We start from the raw sequence: 20551 nt of genomic DNA on the forward strand, positions 1-20551 counted from the left end.
AAAAATTCTGAACAAGAACCAAAAATATAATCAATGATAGTAAAAAATGATGAAAACGATCAATATTCAGTTTCAATATTAAAAGAAAAGACTAAAATGATCTTATTAAATCATTTTGTTTGAATGATTTCTAGAGGAAAAAAAAAAAAAGAAAAAACAAAAGCTTTAAATAAGAAAAGTTAAAATAGAATCAAATGGAAGATTTTATAGCCGATCAAATTCGTCCATTTTGAAAATGAATATGTATAAATAATGCTTTGTCAAGTTTGTTAAATGGAAGATAAAAAAAATTATGAATTTTTCATACTTTTAAATGATTGAATGTAATTTTAACATTAAAAAAAGTGAAAAAAAAAAATTAGAGACAAATCAGATGGGGATCAGAGCATTGATGATGTAAAGATAGGAGCTTGGTTTTAGATGCATTAAAAGTAACCAGCCACCTCTTCCCCATTGTACCATGCGCTCAAGATCAGAGGAGAGAGAATCAGAGAGAACTTTGTCATTTACGGCCTTTGATGTGTTGCCGTAGATGGTCGTGTCATCAGCATAGATGTCAACGAATGATTTAAGTATGTTTTGGGAGATCATTCATGTAGATCAGGAAGAGAGTTGGGCCCAGGAGGGACCCCTGAGGGACTCCAGCATTAATCCTGTAATACTCTGATTAATACTGTAATATTCTGATTTCTGTCCATTAACCACTACTCTTATGAGCTAATCAGAGAGAAATGATTTAATAGTTGAGAAAACATTTCCAGTAATACCATAGCTGGAAATCTTGTGAAGTAGGCCCTTATGCCATACCTTATCGAAGGCCTTGGGGATCTTGTGAAGTAAACTTTTATGCCATACCCTATCAAAGGCCTTTGATGTATCAAGAGCAAATGCCCTAGAAAGGAAGCCTTTGTCGAGAGATTCACTAATCATGAGATATAACCGTTAGCACATCTGCTGTAGATCTAGCAAAACGGAAACCATATTGCATGTCACTAAGAAGATTATTTCTGCTGAGGTGGTTAACTACTTTATTTTATATGGATTCCAGCATTCCTTAAATAACATTTGTACAACTTCATTTGAATGATCAAACTATTTGAAGAACTGAGTAATTTGTGTGCAAACAACCATTAAATTCTACCAAACAATTCAGGTTTAATCCAAGGACAATCAATAACAATAAAAGTAATTTTTTTTTAAATTTATTTTTTTGTTGTTTAATCAAAAAGTATATAATGCTTATTAAAAAAAAAATCCAAATTAAAAAATTCTCAGCATTTATTAATTAACTAGCAAATAAATGCTTCCCTTCAGTCACATATTTTTTGCAAGCCGAAGATGATAACACTGGAGAGGATTACCCTACCTCTTAAAAAAATGAGGAAGTCAATGCCACAGGAGATAGTAGCAATATAAACGAACACTACCTCTTATTGAACATTGACACCTCCCTGGAAGAACTGCAAAAACCTAACATTTTTATTTTCCATGACCGAGATATACATGCGACTAGAAACTGCTTGTGGCATTCAACACTAACTCTTTGGGAAGAAGCTGGTTCAACTAGACTAGGGTGAATACTGTTGGCATACATATACACTACCCTTAAAGGAGGACGTAATGACTAGTAGGATGGTATCATGACAACAGAATAGATAAAATACCCTCTCCAAAACACGAGGTAATACCTGGATGGAAACCCTGATAAAAGAAGATAATGCCTTTACAGGCATTATAAGTTTTATATCATGAATAGAGAAACAGTATTACACTACTCCCTCCCCTAACAAAAAAAAAATCCCTGGAAAGATGGCCTTATAACAGAACAAATACTACACTAACCACTTCAATTGAAAGATAATACAATAGATTAAAGTGGGTTTTTTTTTTTTGTTCATTTAAAAAATGAACAGTCATAAACATATTTTTTATGGCTCCTTGGCCTTTTGAGCTATTTGATTTGGGAATCTTAAGGAGGACTATTATGGTGAATGAGAACTCTAGTTAGGATTAGCATAGCCCAACTAAAAGTACAGATAGCCACAGAACCCCCGCCTCAATTTTTGAGTGGCCTGTGCCTAATTTTTTGTTTTGTAGAATTTTTTTACTCTATGTGATAAGTGTAGTATCTGTTCTCAACATTCTCTCAAACATTTCATTATTAACAAACCTATTGTGTATATGTAAGAAAATATGACAATGCAAATTACAAATGTTATAAAATATCAATTTATTAGAAACTGTTTAAAAAATAAATATGTGAATTAGGTATACCGAAAACTGTTTGTGAATTTTTTTGCAGAGCACTATATCTTTCTAACTGATGCAAACGTGTTGGTGGGAAGCTGAAAACCTGGACGACAACAATTAAGGATGATCTGGCAGTGCTATTGTGCCCACAAGTAGTTGGTCTCTAGCAACGGAATCGAGAGTGGTTAGCCATATCCTGTGACCTGACCCAAATTGACGAAACTGGACTGTGGTGGTTTGAGATCAGGAGGAAGCCAGTTCAATCCGGATGATAGCCAATACAAGTAGAGCACTACATATATAATGCACACAGATTATTTAAAAATCCTTTGTATCACAGAATTAAGCATAAACTGTTTTGATAATTTGGAGAAATGGAAAAAAAAACTTTGGAACAAATGTTAATATGAAATAGTTTTATTTTATTGAAAATAATTATTTTAAGTAAGTTACTTTAAATACTAAAAATTTTATTAACATTGGATGGATTTGTCTCCCACAGCGAGAAATGAAACTAAAATCGGAAAATGGAATTGAGGAGCCAGTGCCTTAAAACTAGTGTTGGAACGATTCCTAAATTTTTTCAGATTCCAATTCCAGGAAAATGTTTAACGATTCCGATACCAAGTATGATTCCGATGGAATTGTTGTTTTGAAATATACCATTATATAATCAAAAGTTTTTGTGTAGCGAAAGAATTTGATACAGCAAAAAAGTGGAAACACAATTAAGGGAATTTCGAAAACGATTTGATTTTTTTTTGTACAATTGCTTTTATTGAAAACTCGCCGGGGGGGGGGGGGTACCCGGCTTTGCCCAGGTGTTTGGAGGTGTGTGTGGTTTTGGGTAAATCAAAACTCCTTGGGGGTTTAAAATATAAAAAAAATAGTTTTGGTAGGTGAGTATGAGGATCGAACCCAAACCTGTGAAGCAAAGTTGGAAATTAAAGTGTGAAAAAAGAAAACCTGCGACGTTAACCACTGGGCCACCGCGACATACAATGGAAACACGTTTGAATTTATTTATTTAACTATTAAAAACAAAATTGACACGTGGGCGCAATAAAAGTTAACTCTGCTGCTTCTATTAGTTTTTTTCCCCAAGAGGTTGGGGAGGGGGAAACCAGGAGTTTGGCCCCACATTGATCAAAGCTGATTGCTTCTGGACGTTTCCGGGCGCGATGCCGAGAAGACACCGTTTGAATTTAGTTTCACTTTATTTATACTAAAAAGCAGGACAAACAGGCGACAGAGCGAAATAGCGCGAATCTCATAAAAGTCAACGTAAATAAATCTAGAGGCGACCCACGTTCCCAAATCCTAGATATTATCTATATATAAACAGTTCTAAGTGATAGTAACGACCCCAGGACCGTCGGTGAAAGAAGCCTTTGCGAGACATACATGAAATGGTCACACACATTTTGCCTTTTATATAGATTAGCGGGGCGTACCCAGCGTTGCCCGGGTGTTTAGAGGTGTGTGTGTTTGGTCGGTGGAGGGGGAAGGGGTAATCAAAACATAAGAATAAGCGAAGTAAATATTTTTAAATATTAAAAAAAAAGTTAAAAATCGAAAAAAAAAAAAAAAAAAAAAAAACTAACGTAAGACAAACGAACCACGTTAAATGTAAAAGTCGGAAAAACAAAAAAGAAAACAGAAAAACGAACGTTAAAACTTCTTTAAAAAATCTGAAAAATACCCCCTCCCCCTCTAAAATGTGAAAAATGGCTTAAATAACCCCGTTTCAATATTAAAATTTAAAAACAAAAAAGCGGTGAGTACCCGGCGTTGCCCGGGTGTTTTTGGGTGTATGTGGTGGGCCGGGGGTGTGGGGTGTTAATGAAAACCTAAGAATAAGCAAAGTAAAAAAAAAGAAAAAAAAAAAAAAAACAAACCAAAAAAAAAAAAAAAACGTGAAAAATGGCTTAAATAACCCTGTTTCAATATTAAAATTTTTAAAAATCAGAAAAAAAAAGAAAAAAAAAAAAGAAGACATCTCACACCACGATTCAAGCTCAAAACATTTAGATAATGAGGCCGCGCTCTAAGCAACTGAGCTAAGACGACGTTGTGGCGCTTTTTCAAATATTTAAAGTAAATCAGGTTACGACGTCGTATGACGCATGCGTAGAAGCAGACTCATCATGAGAGGACGGTTTTTGCTAATTTTGATAATTATTAACAGGAAAATTGGTGAAAGTCAAAATGGAGTCCACGCTATTTTTAAATATTATTTTCAAGTTTAATTACATTCACGGGACTGTAAACCATTCACAAAATTTTACTTACTGGTGTTTGCACCAACAATATTGAAGCCTACTTGCCTCGTATTAAAAGAGGACTGAAATACATATCGGGATCAGGAAAAATGAAATGGTCTCATGTCGATATAACATTTTTAGAGCATGTTCATGAAAAATATGGTAATTAAAAAAAAATCCCAATAAGCTTTGGAAAAAAAAAAAAAACATGTTTTGAACAATTGAAATTTTTATTTTTTATTTTTGAATAAAAAATTATTAAAACAAAAACAGTAGTGTTCTTGTCGAATAGTTTTTATTTTACTCAAGAAAATAAAAGATCCTCATGCACTTATTGAACCGTGCTGAAATAATGACATTATTTAGGAAGCCATTCTTAACATGGGGACGAGAGGGTGTTGTGTACCTATTCTGTACTTTCATCTAACAATTTAATAAAAATAACTATCGTAAAACTGTAATTAAACTTAAAAATACTATTTAAAAATAGCGCGGGTACTTTCACCTAACAATTTAATAAGAACAGGTATCGTAAAACTTTAATTATGTTAATTATTAATGTTTCGATCTATGACATTCCATGAGGTACATACACGCTAAAGCTTTTTGTTTATCGCTACAAGTGCTAATTTTTTTACTTTCACCAATTTTCCTTTAAAAAAAAATTAGAAACTCTTCAAACATTGGGCGAGGCACTTAAACCATAAAAAAATAAATAAATAAATAACGGTGACATAAGTGCATAAGCACCATTTTTTTTTTTTTTCTTTCATTTTGTTTGTTAAATCCGGCAAAAAAACAAAATAAATAAAAATAAAAGAATACAAAAACAATAAGAAATGGGTATCGTAAAACTTTAATTAAACTTGAAAATAATATTTTAAAATAGCGCGGATTCCATTTTGACTTTCACCAATTTTCCTGTTTATAATTACATAAACTGGGGGGGGGGCAAAAAACAAAAATCGGTGAAGCTTAGATGATAAGTAGGTCCGGCAGACGAGTCTCGTTCGGACATTTGGAAAATTCAAGTTAACAACCGGTGGAAATACCAAAAAATAACCCTTTTCAATGTAGATGGATATAAACAATATTTTTAAAATTAATTTTACTTAACAAAATGTAAACATATATAAACAAAATATTTTAGAAAATAATTTCTTAATTTTGGTACTTCTACACTTTATCACTGAAACTGGAGACGCCATTTTATTTCATGCACCTGCAGTTTAAATGCAAGGGAGAAATTATTTTAAAATATAGCCGAAGCATGAAATAAATAACAAAAAAATTAAACTGGAGAACGATTGCTTCCGGAAAGAATAAATTAACATTTATTACTTTATTTAATAGTTAGAATTATTTATTTGTTAAAAAAACAAACAAACTATTTTATAAGAATCCAAATGTTGCTTTCATTACAAAATTGTTTTATTAAAATTATATTTTCTTATGCAAACTTTTCAATAAATGTTTTTACAATTATATTTTGATAAATTTTTATACAATAAATGCTTTGGTTTTCAAATGGTGCTCGCCCAGTTTAAACAATTATGAATATGCCATTTCATTTTCTGTTTTTCATGAAAAACTTTCCCTGTTTTCATTAATTAAATCGAAACATTTCCAATTATGGATATATGTTCTCTTTCACTTTATTTACGTTTTTTCATAGTCCTTTCTGGAAGTTTAATTTTTTTGTTATTTATTTCTAACTTCGGCCATAGTTTAAATACTGATTTCTCCCTTGGATTTGGACAGCAGGTGCATGAAATAAAATGGTGTCTCCAATTTTGGCGATAAAGTGTAGGAGCACCTTAATTTTAAATAAAAATTGATTATAAAGAATTCTTTTATTAAATAATTATTGAAAAATATTGCAAAGTGTTTACATAGTTGATTCTTTGGGATAATAGGGGCGCCTGAACCCTCCCTTCCAAAACGAAAAAAGCTTTAGTGTTTTTACGATTTTAAAGTACTTTTTTTTTCTTTTAACTTTTAAACACAAGTAGTGGCTAATTAACTTAGAACAACAAGTGCGCATGGCAGAAATTCTTCAGGATTTAAATGCATTGTAATACCTTTATGGTGGTCGAAAAATGTTTTTCAGATGCCATATTACTTCCTATTTACTTGCCTCCCCACGAGGACAGACACACATGGTCAGTTTTTAATGTAGAGAAGCATTTATTAATTTTTTTTTTTTAATTCAAAGAATTAAAGAAAAAATTCAAATAAATTTTGAAACTCATTAAGATAAAAAAAGATTACCTTTAAAGTAGTTAATAAAATTCTTGTACATCATATTAAATATGTTATGAAAGTTCTATGACGTTTTTATCATAAATTTTTGAGAGCATTAATCTCACTTCAAACAAACAGTTCAACTTAAAAATATAAGAGAATCATAATGAAAGAATCATAAATCTAAGGTATTTTTTAACGATGCGATTCCGATTCCCACCCCCCAATACACGCTTCTTACGATTAACGATTCCGATTAATCGTCACATCACTACTTAGAACTGCATCATACTACAATCAACAGGGAAAAGGGCATTTCAAAAATGGCCAAGAATCTTTTGATTTTGGTGCCAAAGGACATAATCCCAAGGTGATGGCGGTTTTTGTTTTGTATGTGTGCTTTTTTAAGGTTTCTTTTTCTTTGCTTAAATAAATAATACTTTCATAGCCAGTTTCTATAATGTATCCAATACATTGCAAAAGCAACCAATAGAAAAAAAACTTAGAGACCAAGTGACGAATATAAATTCAATATTCAATCTATAATTAAAAAGAAATATAAATAAAACTTTTCAACCAAAACGTATGATAATCAATGAGTCAGTCATGATGATTATTAGATTGGGTAGAGAGAACAAAAAAAGTGTAGCAAGTTGGAGGGTGGGTATCAAATAAATGACAAAAGAGAGGAAAGAGTAGACATGACAGCATCTGACAAACCTCAGCAGACCCTAATAAAAAGCAAATGCTGAGCCTTTTGAGAAATATACTCATCTTTAATAAATCAACAGCAGCAGTTTGCCAACGTCTACTGCTTGGCAGGTTTTTCCCAACCAAAGACGTCCAGATTTCCTTTTCCTGAATAGGATATATATTTTACAAAACTAAATGAGCAAGTGGAGAGTAATTGTTCAGAGGTATTTAACCACTTAGCTACAACATAAAAATACAGTTATATTCAAGTGACAAATATAGAGACATTGCCAAATATTAGTAAACATCAAAACAGACATTTTAAGTTTGCATAAAATAGTAAGAGATTGTTTAAAAAAAAAAAAAAAAAAAAAACAAGCGGGAGGAAAAAAAGCACCGATTAATAGAAGATATCTAGCTATTTAAATATGCAATTAAACTAAAATTTTATAAATACAATTTTCCTTCTCCAAAGTTCCATGCATTTTTAATAAGTAAATTTAAACCATACATATAATTAATTCTTGTCTGTTAAAAAATTTCTAGGGAATTGACTAGTGCTGAGATGGTTAATCGGTATCAGAAGTTTTTGTGATATCAGAAAAAATTTTGTTCGATTTTCGATTTTAAAAATGTTCAACTTAATTTTCTGTTAGTATACTTATAATTTTTTTTTTAACTACAAGCAAATCTAATATATACAGATAACAGCAAAGTATAATGTAAATTTAGTGTTAAAAAAAATTACAAAAGAGAAATTCACTTAGTAGCCTTTAAATGAAAGAAGCTGATTTACAAGGTTCTGAAAAATGTTTAAAAATTAAAGCATTTCTGTCAAGAAAAAAATTAATTATTGATAATTAAATTAAAATCTTTTTAAAATGACTTACTCTTATATATGGCCGGTTTTTGTATGGCAAATGTCTTTACAAACGACTTTACAAAAGGTGGTTAAAAAATGTGTGGAAAAATAAAAGAAACCTTTGAAGTTTGACCATGAAAAGCTTTGTGTAGGGTTGAATTAAGTAGAAAGAAATTAGTGAATTTAAAGACTTCCATGGCTCTGTGCAAGAACACACTTTGGCAGCAGTTTTTGGATTTTGAGTTTTCACATGGTTGTAAAACAAAATTTTTAAAAAGTGGATTGAGGCAGAAAGAGAAGGCAATAAAATCAAAAACGATTAATGAAATGATTCTTGGTTATTAATATCATTGAAACAGTTTGGCAGTTGCTTCATTTTCTTTCTATTAGACACAAGTACACTGCTTTGAGACAACATAAAAGTTAAAATTTGCCAACATAAAAATGTAAGTATGTATGTATATCCCAATCAAAATTCTAAAATATTTTTTTTCTCCTTCTGCCAAGTTTTTCAGAGTATTTAGACATAATCACCTAAAACATTGAATCTCATTTTGGAGGGGGAAATTTAGTTGAGAATGTTGTTATGTGTGATCCTATTTAATTGTCTCTTCATGAGGGCAGGGTTAGACACAACGTCAGTTTTTAAGATTGGGATCCAACTCTTCAAAAAGAGGGCACTCTGGATTGCGACAAAAATAAAAATTGACTGTCTAGGATTTTTCCATAGCACAGAAAAGATAAAGTGCAGTATTAAAACATATTACTTTGAAGTATTTATTTGTTAAAAAGATAAATAGTTTGACAAATTAGACACAAAAATATTTTAAAAATAAACTTTGAAATAAAGAAAATTCTTTCGAATAACAGAAATGAAAGGAAAATTTTTATTCAATTGAGAACATCTAAAATGTATTTAATAAGTAAACTTTGTATTTTGTTGACTTCTTTCTCTATAATTGAGACATCATTGTCATTCTTTGTAAACTACACGCCATATAATAAGGTTTATAAAAAAAATCACAAGTTTTTCTTAATCTAAATTAAACTAAAATAAATTATATTTATTTTCAAACAACCATTTTTAAATTTAAGCATTCTAATCTTGTTTCTCCTCCTTTGAAAATAGCTAAGTAAATTCATTTATTGATGTGCAAATGTTTGCTTCTTTAAAACGAAAATGAACATTCATTATTCATTAATGAAGTTTTACTATCAGTTGACTTTTTAAACATAACTTTAGTATATTTATTGGAATCAGGAAAAATATTGGAATTTCCCCCATCACCAGTTTTTAACATATGTATAAAGAACATTACCCAGAGTACTTTGATAAATATGTCATACATATGTATAAAGAACATTACCTAAAGTACTTTGATAAATATGTCACTTTATAAAACAGGATAAACCATTGTTGTAGAATTAGTATTCACGCTTGACATCTTTAAAACGTATATTTTACTTTATAACTTGAAAATTATCAAAATTAAAAATCAAACTTAACATTCTGGCCTTGGATACAAAGTACACGCAAGCTATCATGGATTCTCAGAAAATGCCAGATGTATCTTAAGGATTAGGATTAAAGAATATAAATTTACCAAAAGTTCAATAATTGTTACTTTATTTACATCCCTACCAATTAATGCTAAGTATATCATTGGATCCCAGACTCCACAATTACATATATGAAATGTAATAAAAAGAAAAACGTAAAAGATAATATAGTGTTATTGGTTAATTCTGGGCAATGCTAGATTAAAGTTGATCCTTAAAGTAAAAGGATGATTGTATTAACCAGTTTAAACAAGGTTTCTCTCTTCTTTACATCTACATTATGCACTGCAATTTGATGGTTCTAACAGTCTCGTACCATCAAATCCAGTCGTTACAAAATCTTTTATCAGAGATTGATTGGCTATGTAATTTGCATCGCTACTCTCTGAATATACCACAACAAAGTTTCCCCCGAATATACCACAACAAAGTTTCCCCCGAATATACCACAACAAAGTTTCCCCCGAATATACCACAACAAAGTTTCCCCCGAATATACCACAACAAAGTTTCCCCCGAATATACCACAACAAAGTTTCCCCCGAATATACCACAACAAAGTTTCCCCCGAATATACCACAACAAAGTTTCCCCCGAATATACCACAACAAAGTTTCCCCCGAATATACCACAACAAAGTTTCCCCCGAATATACCACAACAAAGTTTCCCCCGAATATACCACAACAAAGTTTCCCCCGAATATACCACAACAAAGTTTCCCCCGAATATACCACAACAAAGTTTCCCCCGAATATACCACAACAAAGTTTCCCCCGAATATACCACAACAAAGTTTCCCCCGAATATACCACAACAAAGTTTCCCCCGAATATACCACAACAAAGTTTCCCTGAATATACGACAACAAAGTTTCCCTGAATATACGACAACAAAGTTTCTCCGAATATACGACAACAAAGTTTCCCTGAATATACGACAACAAAGTTTCCCTGAATATACGACAACAAAGTTTCCCTGAATATATGACAACAAAGTTTCCCTGAATATATGACAACAAAGTTTCCCTGAATATATGACAACAAAGTTTCCCTGAATATACGACAACAAAGTTTCCCTGAATATACGACAACAAAGCATGATTTTTACGATTCTTTCAATGCTCTTCTGGCTGGTGTTTCTTTGTCTAAAACAGATGTCCAGCCAAATATTAATGATCTGCATTTGGTTTGGTACTTCAGGGTTCTTGTTCATCAAGTCTTCTTGTGTAGCAAAGTGTTGGTAATTTTTCTTTGGTCATTGTATACTTAATATTCTCTGAAGGAATTGTGTTCATGTCATCCACTTTCAAGCTTAGCTTAATGGTTAAAGTCAAGTTAACTTTTGTAGAGGAAATAGTCTCCCACATAATTGTCACATTTGTTTCTCAACTGTTTTGAAGCAGATGACAGACCATGCTTTTTGGTATTATCGATTTCAGTATCTAGTAGAGTTGGTTTAATCATCACACAATGCCAAAAGTTTGTAGAAAAGAAAAAAATTGAATATATAAAAGAAAAAAGCAATTTTGCAATTGGATATATAATTTTTTTTTCTTAAAATATAAAAGAAAAAATTGCATATATTGCAAATTTTTCTTTTAAAGAAACATTTTTTTAAGATCTAAATGTCAAAAAAAAAAAACAAAAAAAAAAAAACTAGTTACTGATCAACTTCATATGAAAAATCAAACTGAGAATAACCAAGTGAAAATGCAGATTAGTGTTAAAAAATGACCCATTTTAATATTATCATGATCTACCTAGTCAGATCATGAAGATTAGCGGGGACAATAAAAGCAACTTCCTTAATAATTGATTTACAAGAACTGAAAGAGTCACATCATTTAATAATTGTTAAAAGGACTAATAAAAAAAAAAAAAAAAAAAAAAGGTTAGTCCATAAAGGTCAAAATTGAATAGACTTTACAATAATGTGCTGATGATAAATATCATTATAAAGAAAAAGAATCTTCATAGGAGGATAATCTTTTCATAAAACAACAGCAGCAGATAAACTAACATGTCAGCCATCAACCGCAGGTGGCTGGGGGTGGGAATAAAAAGACATTGAAGCCGCTGGAGTTTACCATATTAGAAAATAATAAACAAGTGAACCAGCGAAGAGTAAATAAAATTCTGACTAATTAAAATTATATCAATACAACTATAAAAAGATATTCCAAAAATAAAATAAAAACCAAAAGTTACTTATTTGAAATATGCTTAAATTTGTTATCTTTAAGCAACCATTTTTTTTTTTTTTTTTTTTTTTAACTTTTTCCTTCCACTAAGTTATTGGCATAAATGTTTGATTTTGTGTCAATTTTTTTTCTTAAAATACTTATTATGACTCAGAAAACTGTTACAGTGGAGACATTTTCCCTTACCAAAACAGATTAAATATGCAATCATACCACATTCTTCCCTTTACTAAAACAATTTTAAAAAACTTTTTTTTTTCACAAATTACTTTTATTATAAAATTAAAATCACCAAATTTAATTTCCATTCCTTTGTATATAAAAAAAAAAAACTACTTCTGTGCAATACTGGATAGGTATAACCAGTTCTATATTACTAGCTCTATCTACTCAGCATTACCCGATTACAATTTGTTTTGCTTTTGGGTGTTCCGATCAAAAGGGAAGTAACTCTGAATACAGTTACACTCTCCGACTTTTTTTTTTTTTTATATAGATTGTAGCTATTTGAGAATAATTCTAATGTGGCAAAAATATTTTCTGAAAGGAAACAAATCAAATATTTTATTCTTCTAAATAACATGTTGCAATGATCCATGTGAAGAACTGACAAACCAGAATAAAATATTTAAGAAATTTATTGATAAAGAAACCATAGAGTAAATTTACTTTATATAGAAACTAGCAATCAAGAATATACCAACTTCATGTGCTTTTTTGTAGTTTTTAGCCAGACATACAAACACAGACAACTGCTCTTTATATAATACAAAATATATTTCTTTTTCAATAAATTTGTTCTCTCTCTCAAAAAAAAAAAAGCATTGTCGACACGTGAGGAGGCAATGACATTACAACATAATATAATTAAAGACTATTTGCTTTCAGATTAAATTCTTTTTGCAATTTTGAAAACTTTATAAAAACATTCTAACCTTTTCTAAATTCACTTTAAATTTCAATTCCAAATTAAAAGAAAAAAAAAATAAATCAGATGTTTTACTTTGTACTATAAACTGATTTTTTTTTTTTTTTTTTTTTACTTTATTTTAACAAAATCACTAAAAGTATTTTCAAAATTACTACTTAAAGATTACCAAAAATATATACACAAAGCCAATTATTAAAAGTTCATACTTCTATATAATAAAATGTTAAAGATATCTTCTGCCTGAAAAAAAAAAAAAAAAAAAAACCCTCAAAACTATGGGATTTCATGTTTCTCAATTTTTGAGATGAGGATTGATAATTTATATTTGGTCGGAGTACTGTTCTTACCTTAAGTGTTATTTTCAATATTTCTGTACAGATTTCAGAATTCAACAGAAAGATCCCTTAAGTTCAACAAGATACACTTGAAAAAGGTTGGAGGTTACATGGATTGAACCGTGAAAATAATACTCAAGATGAAAACATTTTTCCGAATAATCCAAATAATATGCATGGGATTTTGATCTTAACATTTCGTAAGATGCCAAATTGATTTTATTGCAGAAACATTTTATTAAATTAACTATATCCATTCACAGAAATACATTTCCAAAAGCATAAACATTTTCCCCACAAGAAATTACATGGGGGAGGGATAAATGGAAAAAAAAAAAAAAAAAAAAAAAAAGTAACGACTCCGGGATTTTATGGTTGATAAAAAAAATAATGTATAAAACAAAGCAACTGGCTTGACAGCCTGTTTTGGGCATTTGTCATCATATCTCACTTTTTTTATTATTATTTTATCAAATGCGTCATACAAGTAAAAATGTTAATATTGCTATTACTAATACTATAATATTTATAGGTTCATAAACTACAACATAATTGCAACAAATTTTACACAAAGCAACATTTGTCAGCATGTAACACGATAGATCACTATATAATATATATCACAATACATTGTTTATGATACAATACGTACCATGGTATAAGCATTTGGGAAAAAAAACATAGCGAGTAATACATAAAGACATCTCTGGGTGCCAACTAATAAAGTAAATAAAACATTTAAAAATTTATGTTATTCGGAGATCAATAATAATTATAAATTTTTTCTCAAATTCTTTAAAAAAAATTTACTATTGGTCCTTTAAAAAGCATCTACTTAACCTTATTTATTATATGTCCATTTGGCGAGTGTGTTAGCAAACTTAAAATGTGATCAAACCACTTGTGTTTCTTAGAAAATTCTTCAAGGTTAGGGCTCTGGCAACTCGAGCATTTTGTGATGTTTGGGAATGTAGTCAATGATAAGAAACCAGTGAAGAGACACCAGTAATTAAATGCTTCAACATTCTAAATGTTGGCAGCACAGGGCAAGTTTTTAATCTATACAGTAGAATTATGCAAGGAAGAGCCTTGCATAGTCCACATTTAAGGAGGAGTTAAGATTTTTTTGCCTTGACAATAGGCAAGTAAAATTTTTATTCCAAGTTGGAGAATAGGGCCAAATTGGATGGTTATATTTAATGCTGCAAAGAAAAAGCCACGTTCCTTCAACAATTATAAGAAACCCTATCAATTATCATGCCTGATAGTACCCTTCTTAAGAGCCCAATGTTCAAACTCCTCAGCCTAACATTCACAGGAAAAATTAATTGCAATAAACACATAGAAAATACTGCCCAAGTCTACTGCAAAAAAATGGGCTCCCTATAATAGGCTAGAAAACTTCTCTCACTTGCCAGTATTCTATATCTCTACAAGGTCATGATTCATGCAGGCATGGAGTATTGCTGTCACATCTGGGTTGGTGCACCAACTACTACTCTCTTTTCTTGGACAGAATCCCAAAAAAGGGTCTCTAACCTAATAGACCACACACTACCAGGCTTCAGTCTTAGTGCCACAATGTTGCTTGTTTCACAAGTATTTCAATAGACTGACTGAATGTGCTCTGATGAATTTGTTGCACTTGTTTCCTTAACATAAATACAAACCTGTCTAGCAACAAAATCACATCCCTTCATTATAGAGGTCTACAAATGTATGGCCTTCAGAATTTCCTTCCTGCTTCAACTGTATCAAGATGCAGAAATTTAAATGTAATGTGAACAAGCATCTTGCTAGACAACTCTTCACTTAGGATGCCCTATAAATCTGAACCCTAATTTATAATAGCCTTTGATGTCTTAATGGCAATGGGCCTTGTTTGAATTAAAAAGAAAAAAAAAGTTAAAGCAGAGACTTTAAAGTGAAAGGCGATAAATTAAATCTAATTATTTGCCTATTTATTAAAATGTAGTGCAATCGTAAAATATTGTAAAAGAAAAAAAAAAATTGAAAAAATGCAAAAAAAAAAATTCAAACCCTTCCATTAATTTTGATTCGTGTTTGTTTTCGGATTCAATTTTGTTTTACAACATATTGATCATTCCACGTTATTTAATGCCAAATTCCGTTATTTTGGTAAAAAAATTTTGGCTTCAAGTTCTTTATATCTTCAAATATTTATTCATACTGTTTGGTTTGATTTTTTTCTAACGTCATACCAACCCATTTCAGGTTAATTAATGCTGAATTCAGTCATTTTTTTTTTTTTTTTTTTATGTGTGTGTGTTGGCACTACCAAATTTAGCACCTTCAGAACAAAGTTTAAATGGGGTGGGGGCGGGGTAATCACGTAATTGTTTGAAACATTTCAAAAGAAATTTCCAATATCAATGATGGTGATATGTTTTTAATGTACTGGCGATTTCCATGGGTGCATTCAGTGGGTCCCAACTAAATTTCCTTATGTTAAACTGACTAAATTTCTTTTTATATAAAAATCATCGTCCTGACTTATAACAATTTTAATTGTCCCAAATTAGCTGAATTGACAACTTTCCATTTTATTTCGTTTAATAGAAAAAAATCATTGTTCTTTTTGAATTATACCAGTCACACAGCTAAGAAACAGTGTTTTTTTTTTTTTTTTTTTTTTAATAATTGTAATTTTAAAAAGAAAAACTTAATCCAAAGTTGTTTTTATTGGATCTGAGCATCAGAAAATTGCGTCAGTCATTCAAAGAAATTTCAAGATTAAAATTGAAATCCGTAGTCTCAAATGAAATTCCAAATTTTTTCTTTGTAAAAGAAAGGGATTTAACCAAGTGAAAAGGGGAGGGGGTTAAATACTTAATTTCCTTTTATGCCCTTTACTGTGATCCTTTTTTGAAAAATATTCTTAGATATATATGTATATATTAGGTTAAAGACCCTTTCTTCTATGTGTATATTGCAATATATTGAAATCTTTCTTAAAATAGTTCTTAATCTTTCAACTGAAATTGACAAATTCCAATAAAAATAGAAAATAATTAGAACGATAAGAGTGTTGTGGATCGGTAAGGGTTTGGAAGAAAGACAACTCAGTATTTTGTGGAAATAAAAATATATTGAAAAGATAGACAAATACAGCATAATAAAGAGAGTAGTTGCAAATTATTCTGACTGCAATGTGTGCATAACACCGAGAGGCATATTCATTTGGTTTTCGTAGTAAGAGGAAGAATTCATTGTTATTTGTAATATGGGAACTATTGTACAAAATACATTCCTATTGCCCGGAAAAATAGTCAAATATTAAGGATTAAAAATTTGTTATTTTCAAAAGTAATATTTTTAAAAGTATGCACACAACCAAACCCGGTTACAGGTCAGTAATTGATAAGTGTTTTTTTTTTTTTTTTTTGTTTTTTTTTTAAATAGAAAATCATTTTTTTTTTAAACAATTTTTAACGATTGGCAGTAAATCATACCTATTATAACACTGATTTTGATCTATTTCTGGAGAAGTTTTTAAGGAGGAGTTAATCAGTGATGAATGCTAAAAATGACAGAGACAACAGAATTACTTCTTCATAAAATTTGATTTTCTAAGTAAAAACCTACTTGATCAATTTATGTGATTTCTGGAATATGACATGCTTGTTTCATTCCAGTGACTAGTACATAAAAATTTTTTAGTATTTAAAAAAAATTTTTTTTTTTTTAGTCAGGAAATGCACCAAAAATTGTCATCTGAAAAATGAAGATGTTCACGAAAGGATAAAAAATAATAGTGAACAATTTGTACTTACAAATTTCAGCAAATTCCAATCAAAAACGTAATCGTAAGTAAATCCTTGCCGATGGAAGAGATTTCTAAAGAGCTGCCTCAAATAGGAATAATCAGGTTTATCATCAAACCGTAAAGACCGACAGAAATTCAAATAGGTAGCAAATTCAGCTGAAAAGATAAAAATTACCTTTTAATGACAAAAATTAACTTTATACTCATTCATAACAAATAACTTGTTCATAAATGTGGATTAGTTAAAAATATTAGAATAGATTGTGATATATAAAATGTTCCCCAGTTCTTTCCTAAAAAAAAAAAAAACTGTCTTATGAAGTAGAAGTTAGACTTGAAGTCAACCTTAGAGTTTAAAAAGTTTGAGAAAGATTTTTCATTTTATTTTTCAACCATAAATTTAAAACATATGCTGAGGGGTAGGAGGTCTAAGATTTTAGAGAAAGCATACAATATTTTCTTTACATCACAGACATTATACAGATTTTTTTTTTTTTAAATTTTGGTTTTAATTTAGGGAGAATTTTGCACAAGCAATCTTGTTTATTATATAACAGAATTAATACTTTAGAATTGATAAATAAACCATAATCTATATGCTTAATTCGAAGAATTTTGAGTGAGTGAAGTTGTAAAAAAAATATTACTGGCATCGACAGGCTATTTTTACCAACTTTTGCTAAAGAAAAGGGATTGTTCCCATATTTCTGTGATGAAATTTGACAATTAATCAAAAGAAAGAAAAGGCCATTCATCGCTGCATTCCATTCAAATTGACCAATTACTTTTCTCGCCATGAGAAACAAATGTTCAAAATTATGAGCAAGGAAAAGTTTGAAGTGAAGAAATGGTAAGTAAATGAATCCTTCTATTCTTTATTTTATGAAAATAAATAGAATTTGACAACTTACAAAGATGATTTATGAAAAGTGTTTGACATTAAATGTAAAGCTGACAATGTTGTAACCCTCATGGAAGCAATATTGTGGCAGCATGTTCCACGGACAAGTTCTTAAAAATAAACTCTGTTCATGGAAATTCCATTTGATGTTAGGTACATAAAGGAAGAAAGGAACTTTCTTAGTGGTGATAGAAAAGCTCTTGTTATAAAATTTTACAAAAGGAACCAGAGAGTGAAGCTCAGTCAAACGTTTTCATCAAAACGAGTATCGAAAGACTAGCAACGTCTCCTCTGTGAGAAAGCTCTTGTTATAAAATTTTACAATAGAAGAGATCATATCCTACTAGATTGCAAAGTTAATCTTATTTGAACTGTTAAGCAAAAAAGAATACTCCAAGTGGCACCTCTCCATATGTGGTAACAGTATTTCATCTTGGGTGGTATCTGGCTCTTACCTGGTTAGAGCATCGTACCAGGAATCAAATACTTATGTTGTTTTTACTGTGTTATAGTTACAATTTTTCCATTTATTACTTATGTCTATAACCATGTTTAGTCTGAATTTTAATAGCAGCAGCAGTAAATAAATCCATGAGAAAGTAATCTATATATATATAAAAGCGAAAATGTATGTATGTATGTACGTATGTTGGCTTTTTCTGTATGTCAACAAAAGGCTTTTTTCAGAGAAGCGGTCACTCGCTTCACAACTTTTTAAAACTTTTTATATCACATATAAATCGTAATATCTCACAGTTAACAACGAAGCTCGCCTGTCTATTTAATTTGCTCGATTTCGGGAAGATAAATATTCAATATTTGTCGCTCGCCGCATGTGGGTTAGTCTTTTTCCCATAATATCTTGGGGAGGGGAAAAAAAGCGTTCAGCAGTAAATGAATACTATCCCGCAGTCAAACTTGACCTCATTAACTCATTAAAACGAGCACCTACTAAATCCAAGTAATTAAATAAAATCAAACGTGTTTCCGTTAGCATCTCGCGGTGGGGCAATGGTTAACGTCGCACTTTTTTTTTTCACACTTTTAATTTACAACTTTGCCTCAACGGTTTGGGTTCGATCCTCATACTTACTTTTTTTTTTTTTTTTTACACACCTCCAAACACCCGGGTACCCCTCGCTAGTCTATATATATAAAAGGCAAAATGTGCGTGACCATTTCGTGTATGTCTCGCAAAGGCTTTTCTCGCACACGCTCCTGGGGGGCTTACGATCGCTTAGAAGTATTTATATAGGCCGTAGATAATAATATCTAGGATTTGAGAACGCACGTAGCATCTAGATTTATTTACGTTGAGTTTTACAAAATTATTGCTATTTTGGCTTCTCGCATGTTGAGCTTTTTAGTATAAATAAAGTGAAACTAAACTCAAACGGACGTGTTGTTCGCCATCGCGCCGGGAAAAACGTCCAGAAGCAATCAGCTTTGATCAATCGTGTATATCAGACAATTGCTATTCAATCTGGACAATTGGGAGCTGGTTTCCCTCTCCCCAACATCTGTCGAGGGGAAAAAAACAGTCAAATTTGGGTAAAGAAACACAAACGCTGCGTGACTTCTATTTGACCTTCTTAATTAGGTCCAATGGAAGCAGCAGAGTTAACTTTTATTGCGTCCACCTGTTTTTAATAGTTAAATAAATAAATTCAAACGTATCTCCGTTGTATGTCGCGGTGGCCCAATGGTTAACGTCGCACATTTTTTTTTTTCATACTTTAATTTCCAAGTTTGCCTCAAGGGTTCGGGTTCGATCCTTATAGTCACCTACCAAAACATTTTTTAAAATTATTTCCCCCCCCCCCCGTTTTGATTTACCTCAAAACACCCGGGCATCGTCGGGTACCCCCAGCTAGTAATTTATAAAATTGAACCGATAAACATCACAAATGATTTCCATTTTCAATTGTATGTTTAATTAGACCAATGATTCTAGTGTTGGAATACTTAAAGAGTCAATGAAGTATCAATTCTCCCTAAACCTTTTTACACACAGTTATATATATATATATATATATACACACACACACACATACACACACACACACACACACTAGCAGGAGACCTGACATTGCCGGGGATTGAATAAGGATCAACAAATGATTTATTGTCATCGAAATCAGTGAAATTGTTCATTGTTCAATCAAATTTATTGATTGTTTGCTTGCTCTAGTTGGGAACCACTGCGATGCACAGAAAGGAAACTTCACATACCTCTATCAATAACTTGGTTCACATTGCACTGTAGTGAAATCTACTGTTGATTTTATTAAATTATGTTTATATCATGGCTTAAATTAAAGTTTAAAATGCGAAAGTCAAGTATCATGGTTCAATTGTGCCCTAAACAAACACCTTCATTTTGAACGCGCCCCTGTCTTATCAGATAACCTACTGCTGATTTTATGTGCTAGGCTTTTATCCTTGTGCGGTAATAAAACTTAAATGCAATTGTGATGTTAGGTTGTATAAAAGTGTAAAATTGGGGTCAAAATCAGGCTTCC

General features: G+C 30.9%; 1 protein-coding gene across 15 annotated transcripts in view; it reads right to left on the reverse strand.

Moving 5' to 3' along the window:
* Positions 1 to 20551, reverse strand: part of LOC145285966 (casein kinase I-like) — a 205235-nt gene that overhangs the window by 64475 nt on the left and 120209 nt on the right. For 7 of the 15 annotated variants that reach the window (XM_080134496.1, XM_080134503.1, XM_080134495.1 and 4 more), the window contains exons 7-8: positions 17136 to 17284; positions 7533 to 7616 (exon numbers count right to left, since the gene is read on the reverse strand). In XM_080134496.1, coding sequence (XP_079990622.1) covers positions 7533 to 7616; positions 17136 to 17284 — 233 coding nt within the window. Of the gene's footprint in view, positions 1 to 7532; positions 7617 to 17131; positions 17285 to 20551 lie in introns of all 15 variants that reach the window. The other 8 variants (XM_080134500.1, XM_080134502.1, XM_080134507.1 and 5 more) reach the window with 2 other exon arrangements.

Source organism: Euprymna scolopes, chromosome 10, assembly GCF_053919585.1.
Source record: "Euprymna scolopes isolate OS-2025 chromosome 10, ASM5391958v1, whole genome shotgun sequence".
In the NCBI taxonomy this organism is placed as follows: domain Eukaryota; kingdom Metazoa; phylum Mollusca; class Cephalopoda; order Sepiida; family Sepiolidae; genus Euprymna; species Euprymna scolopes.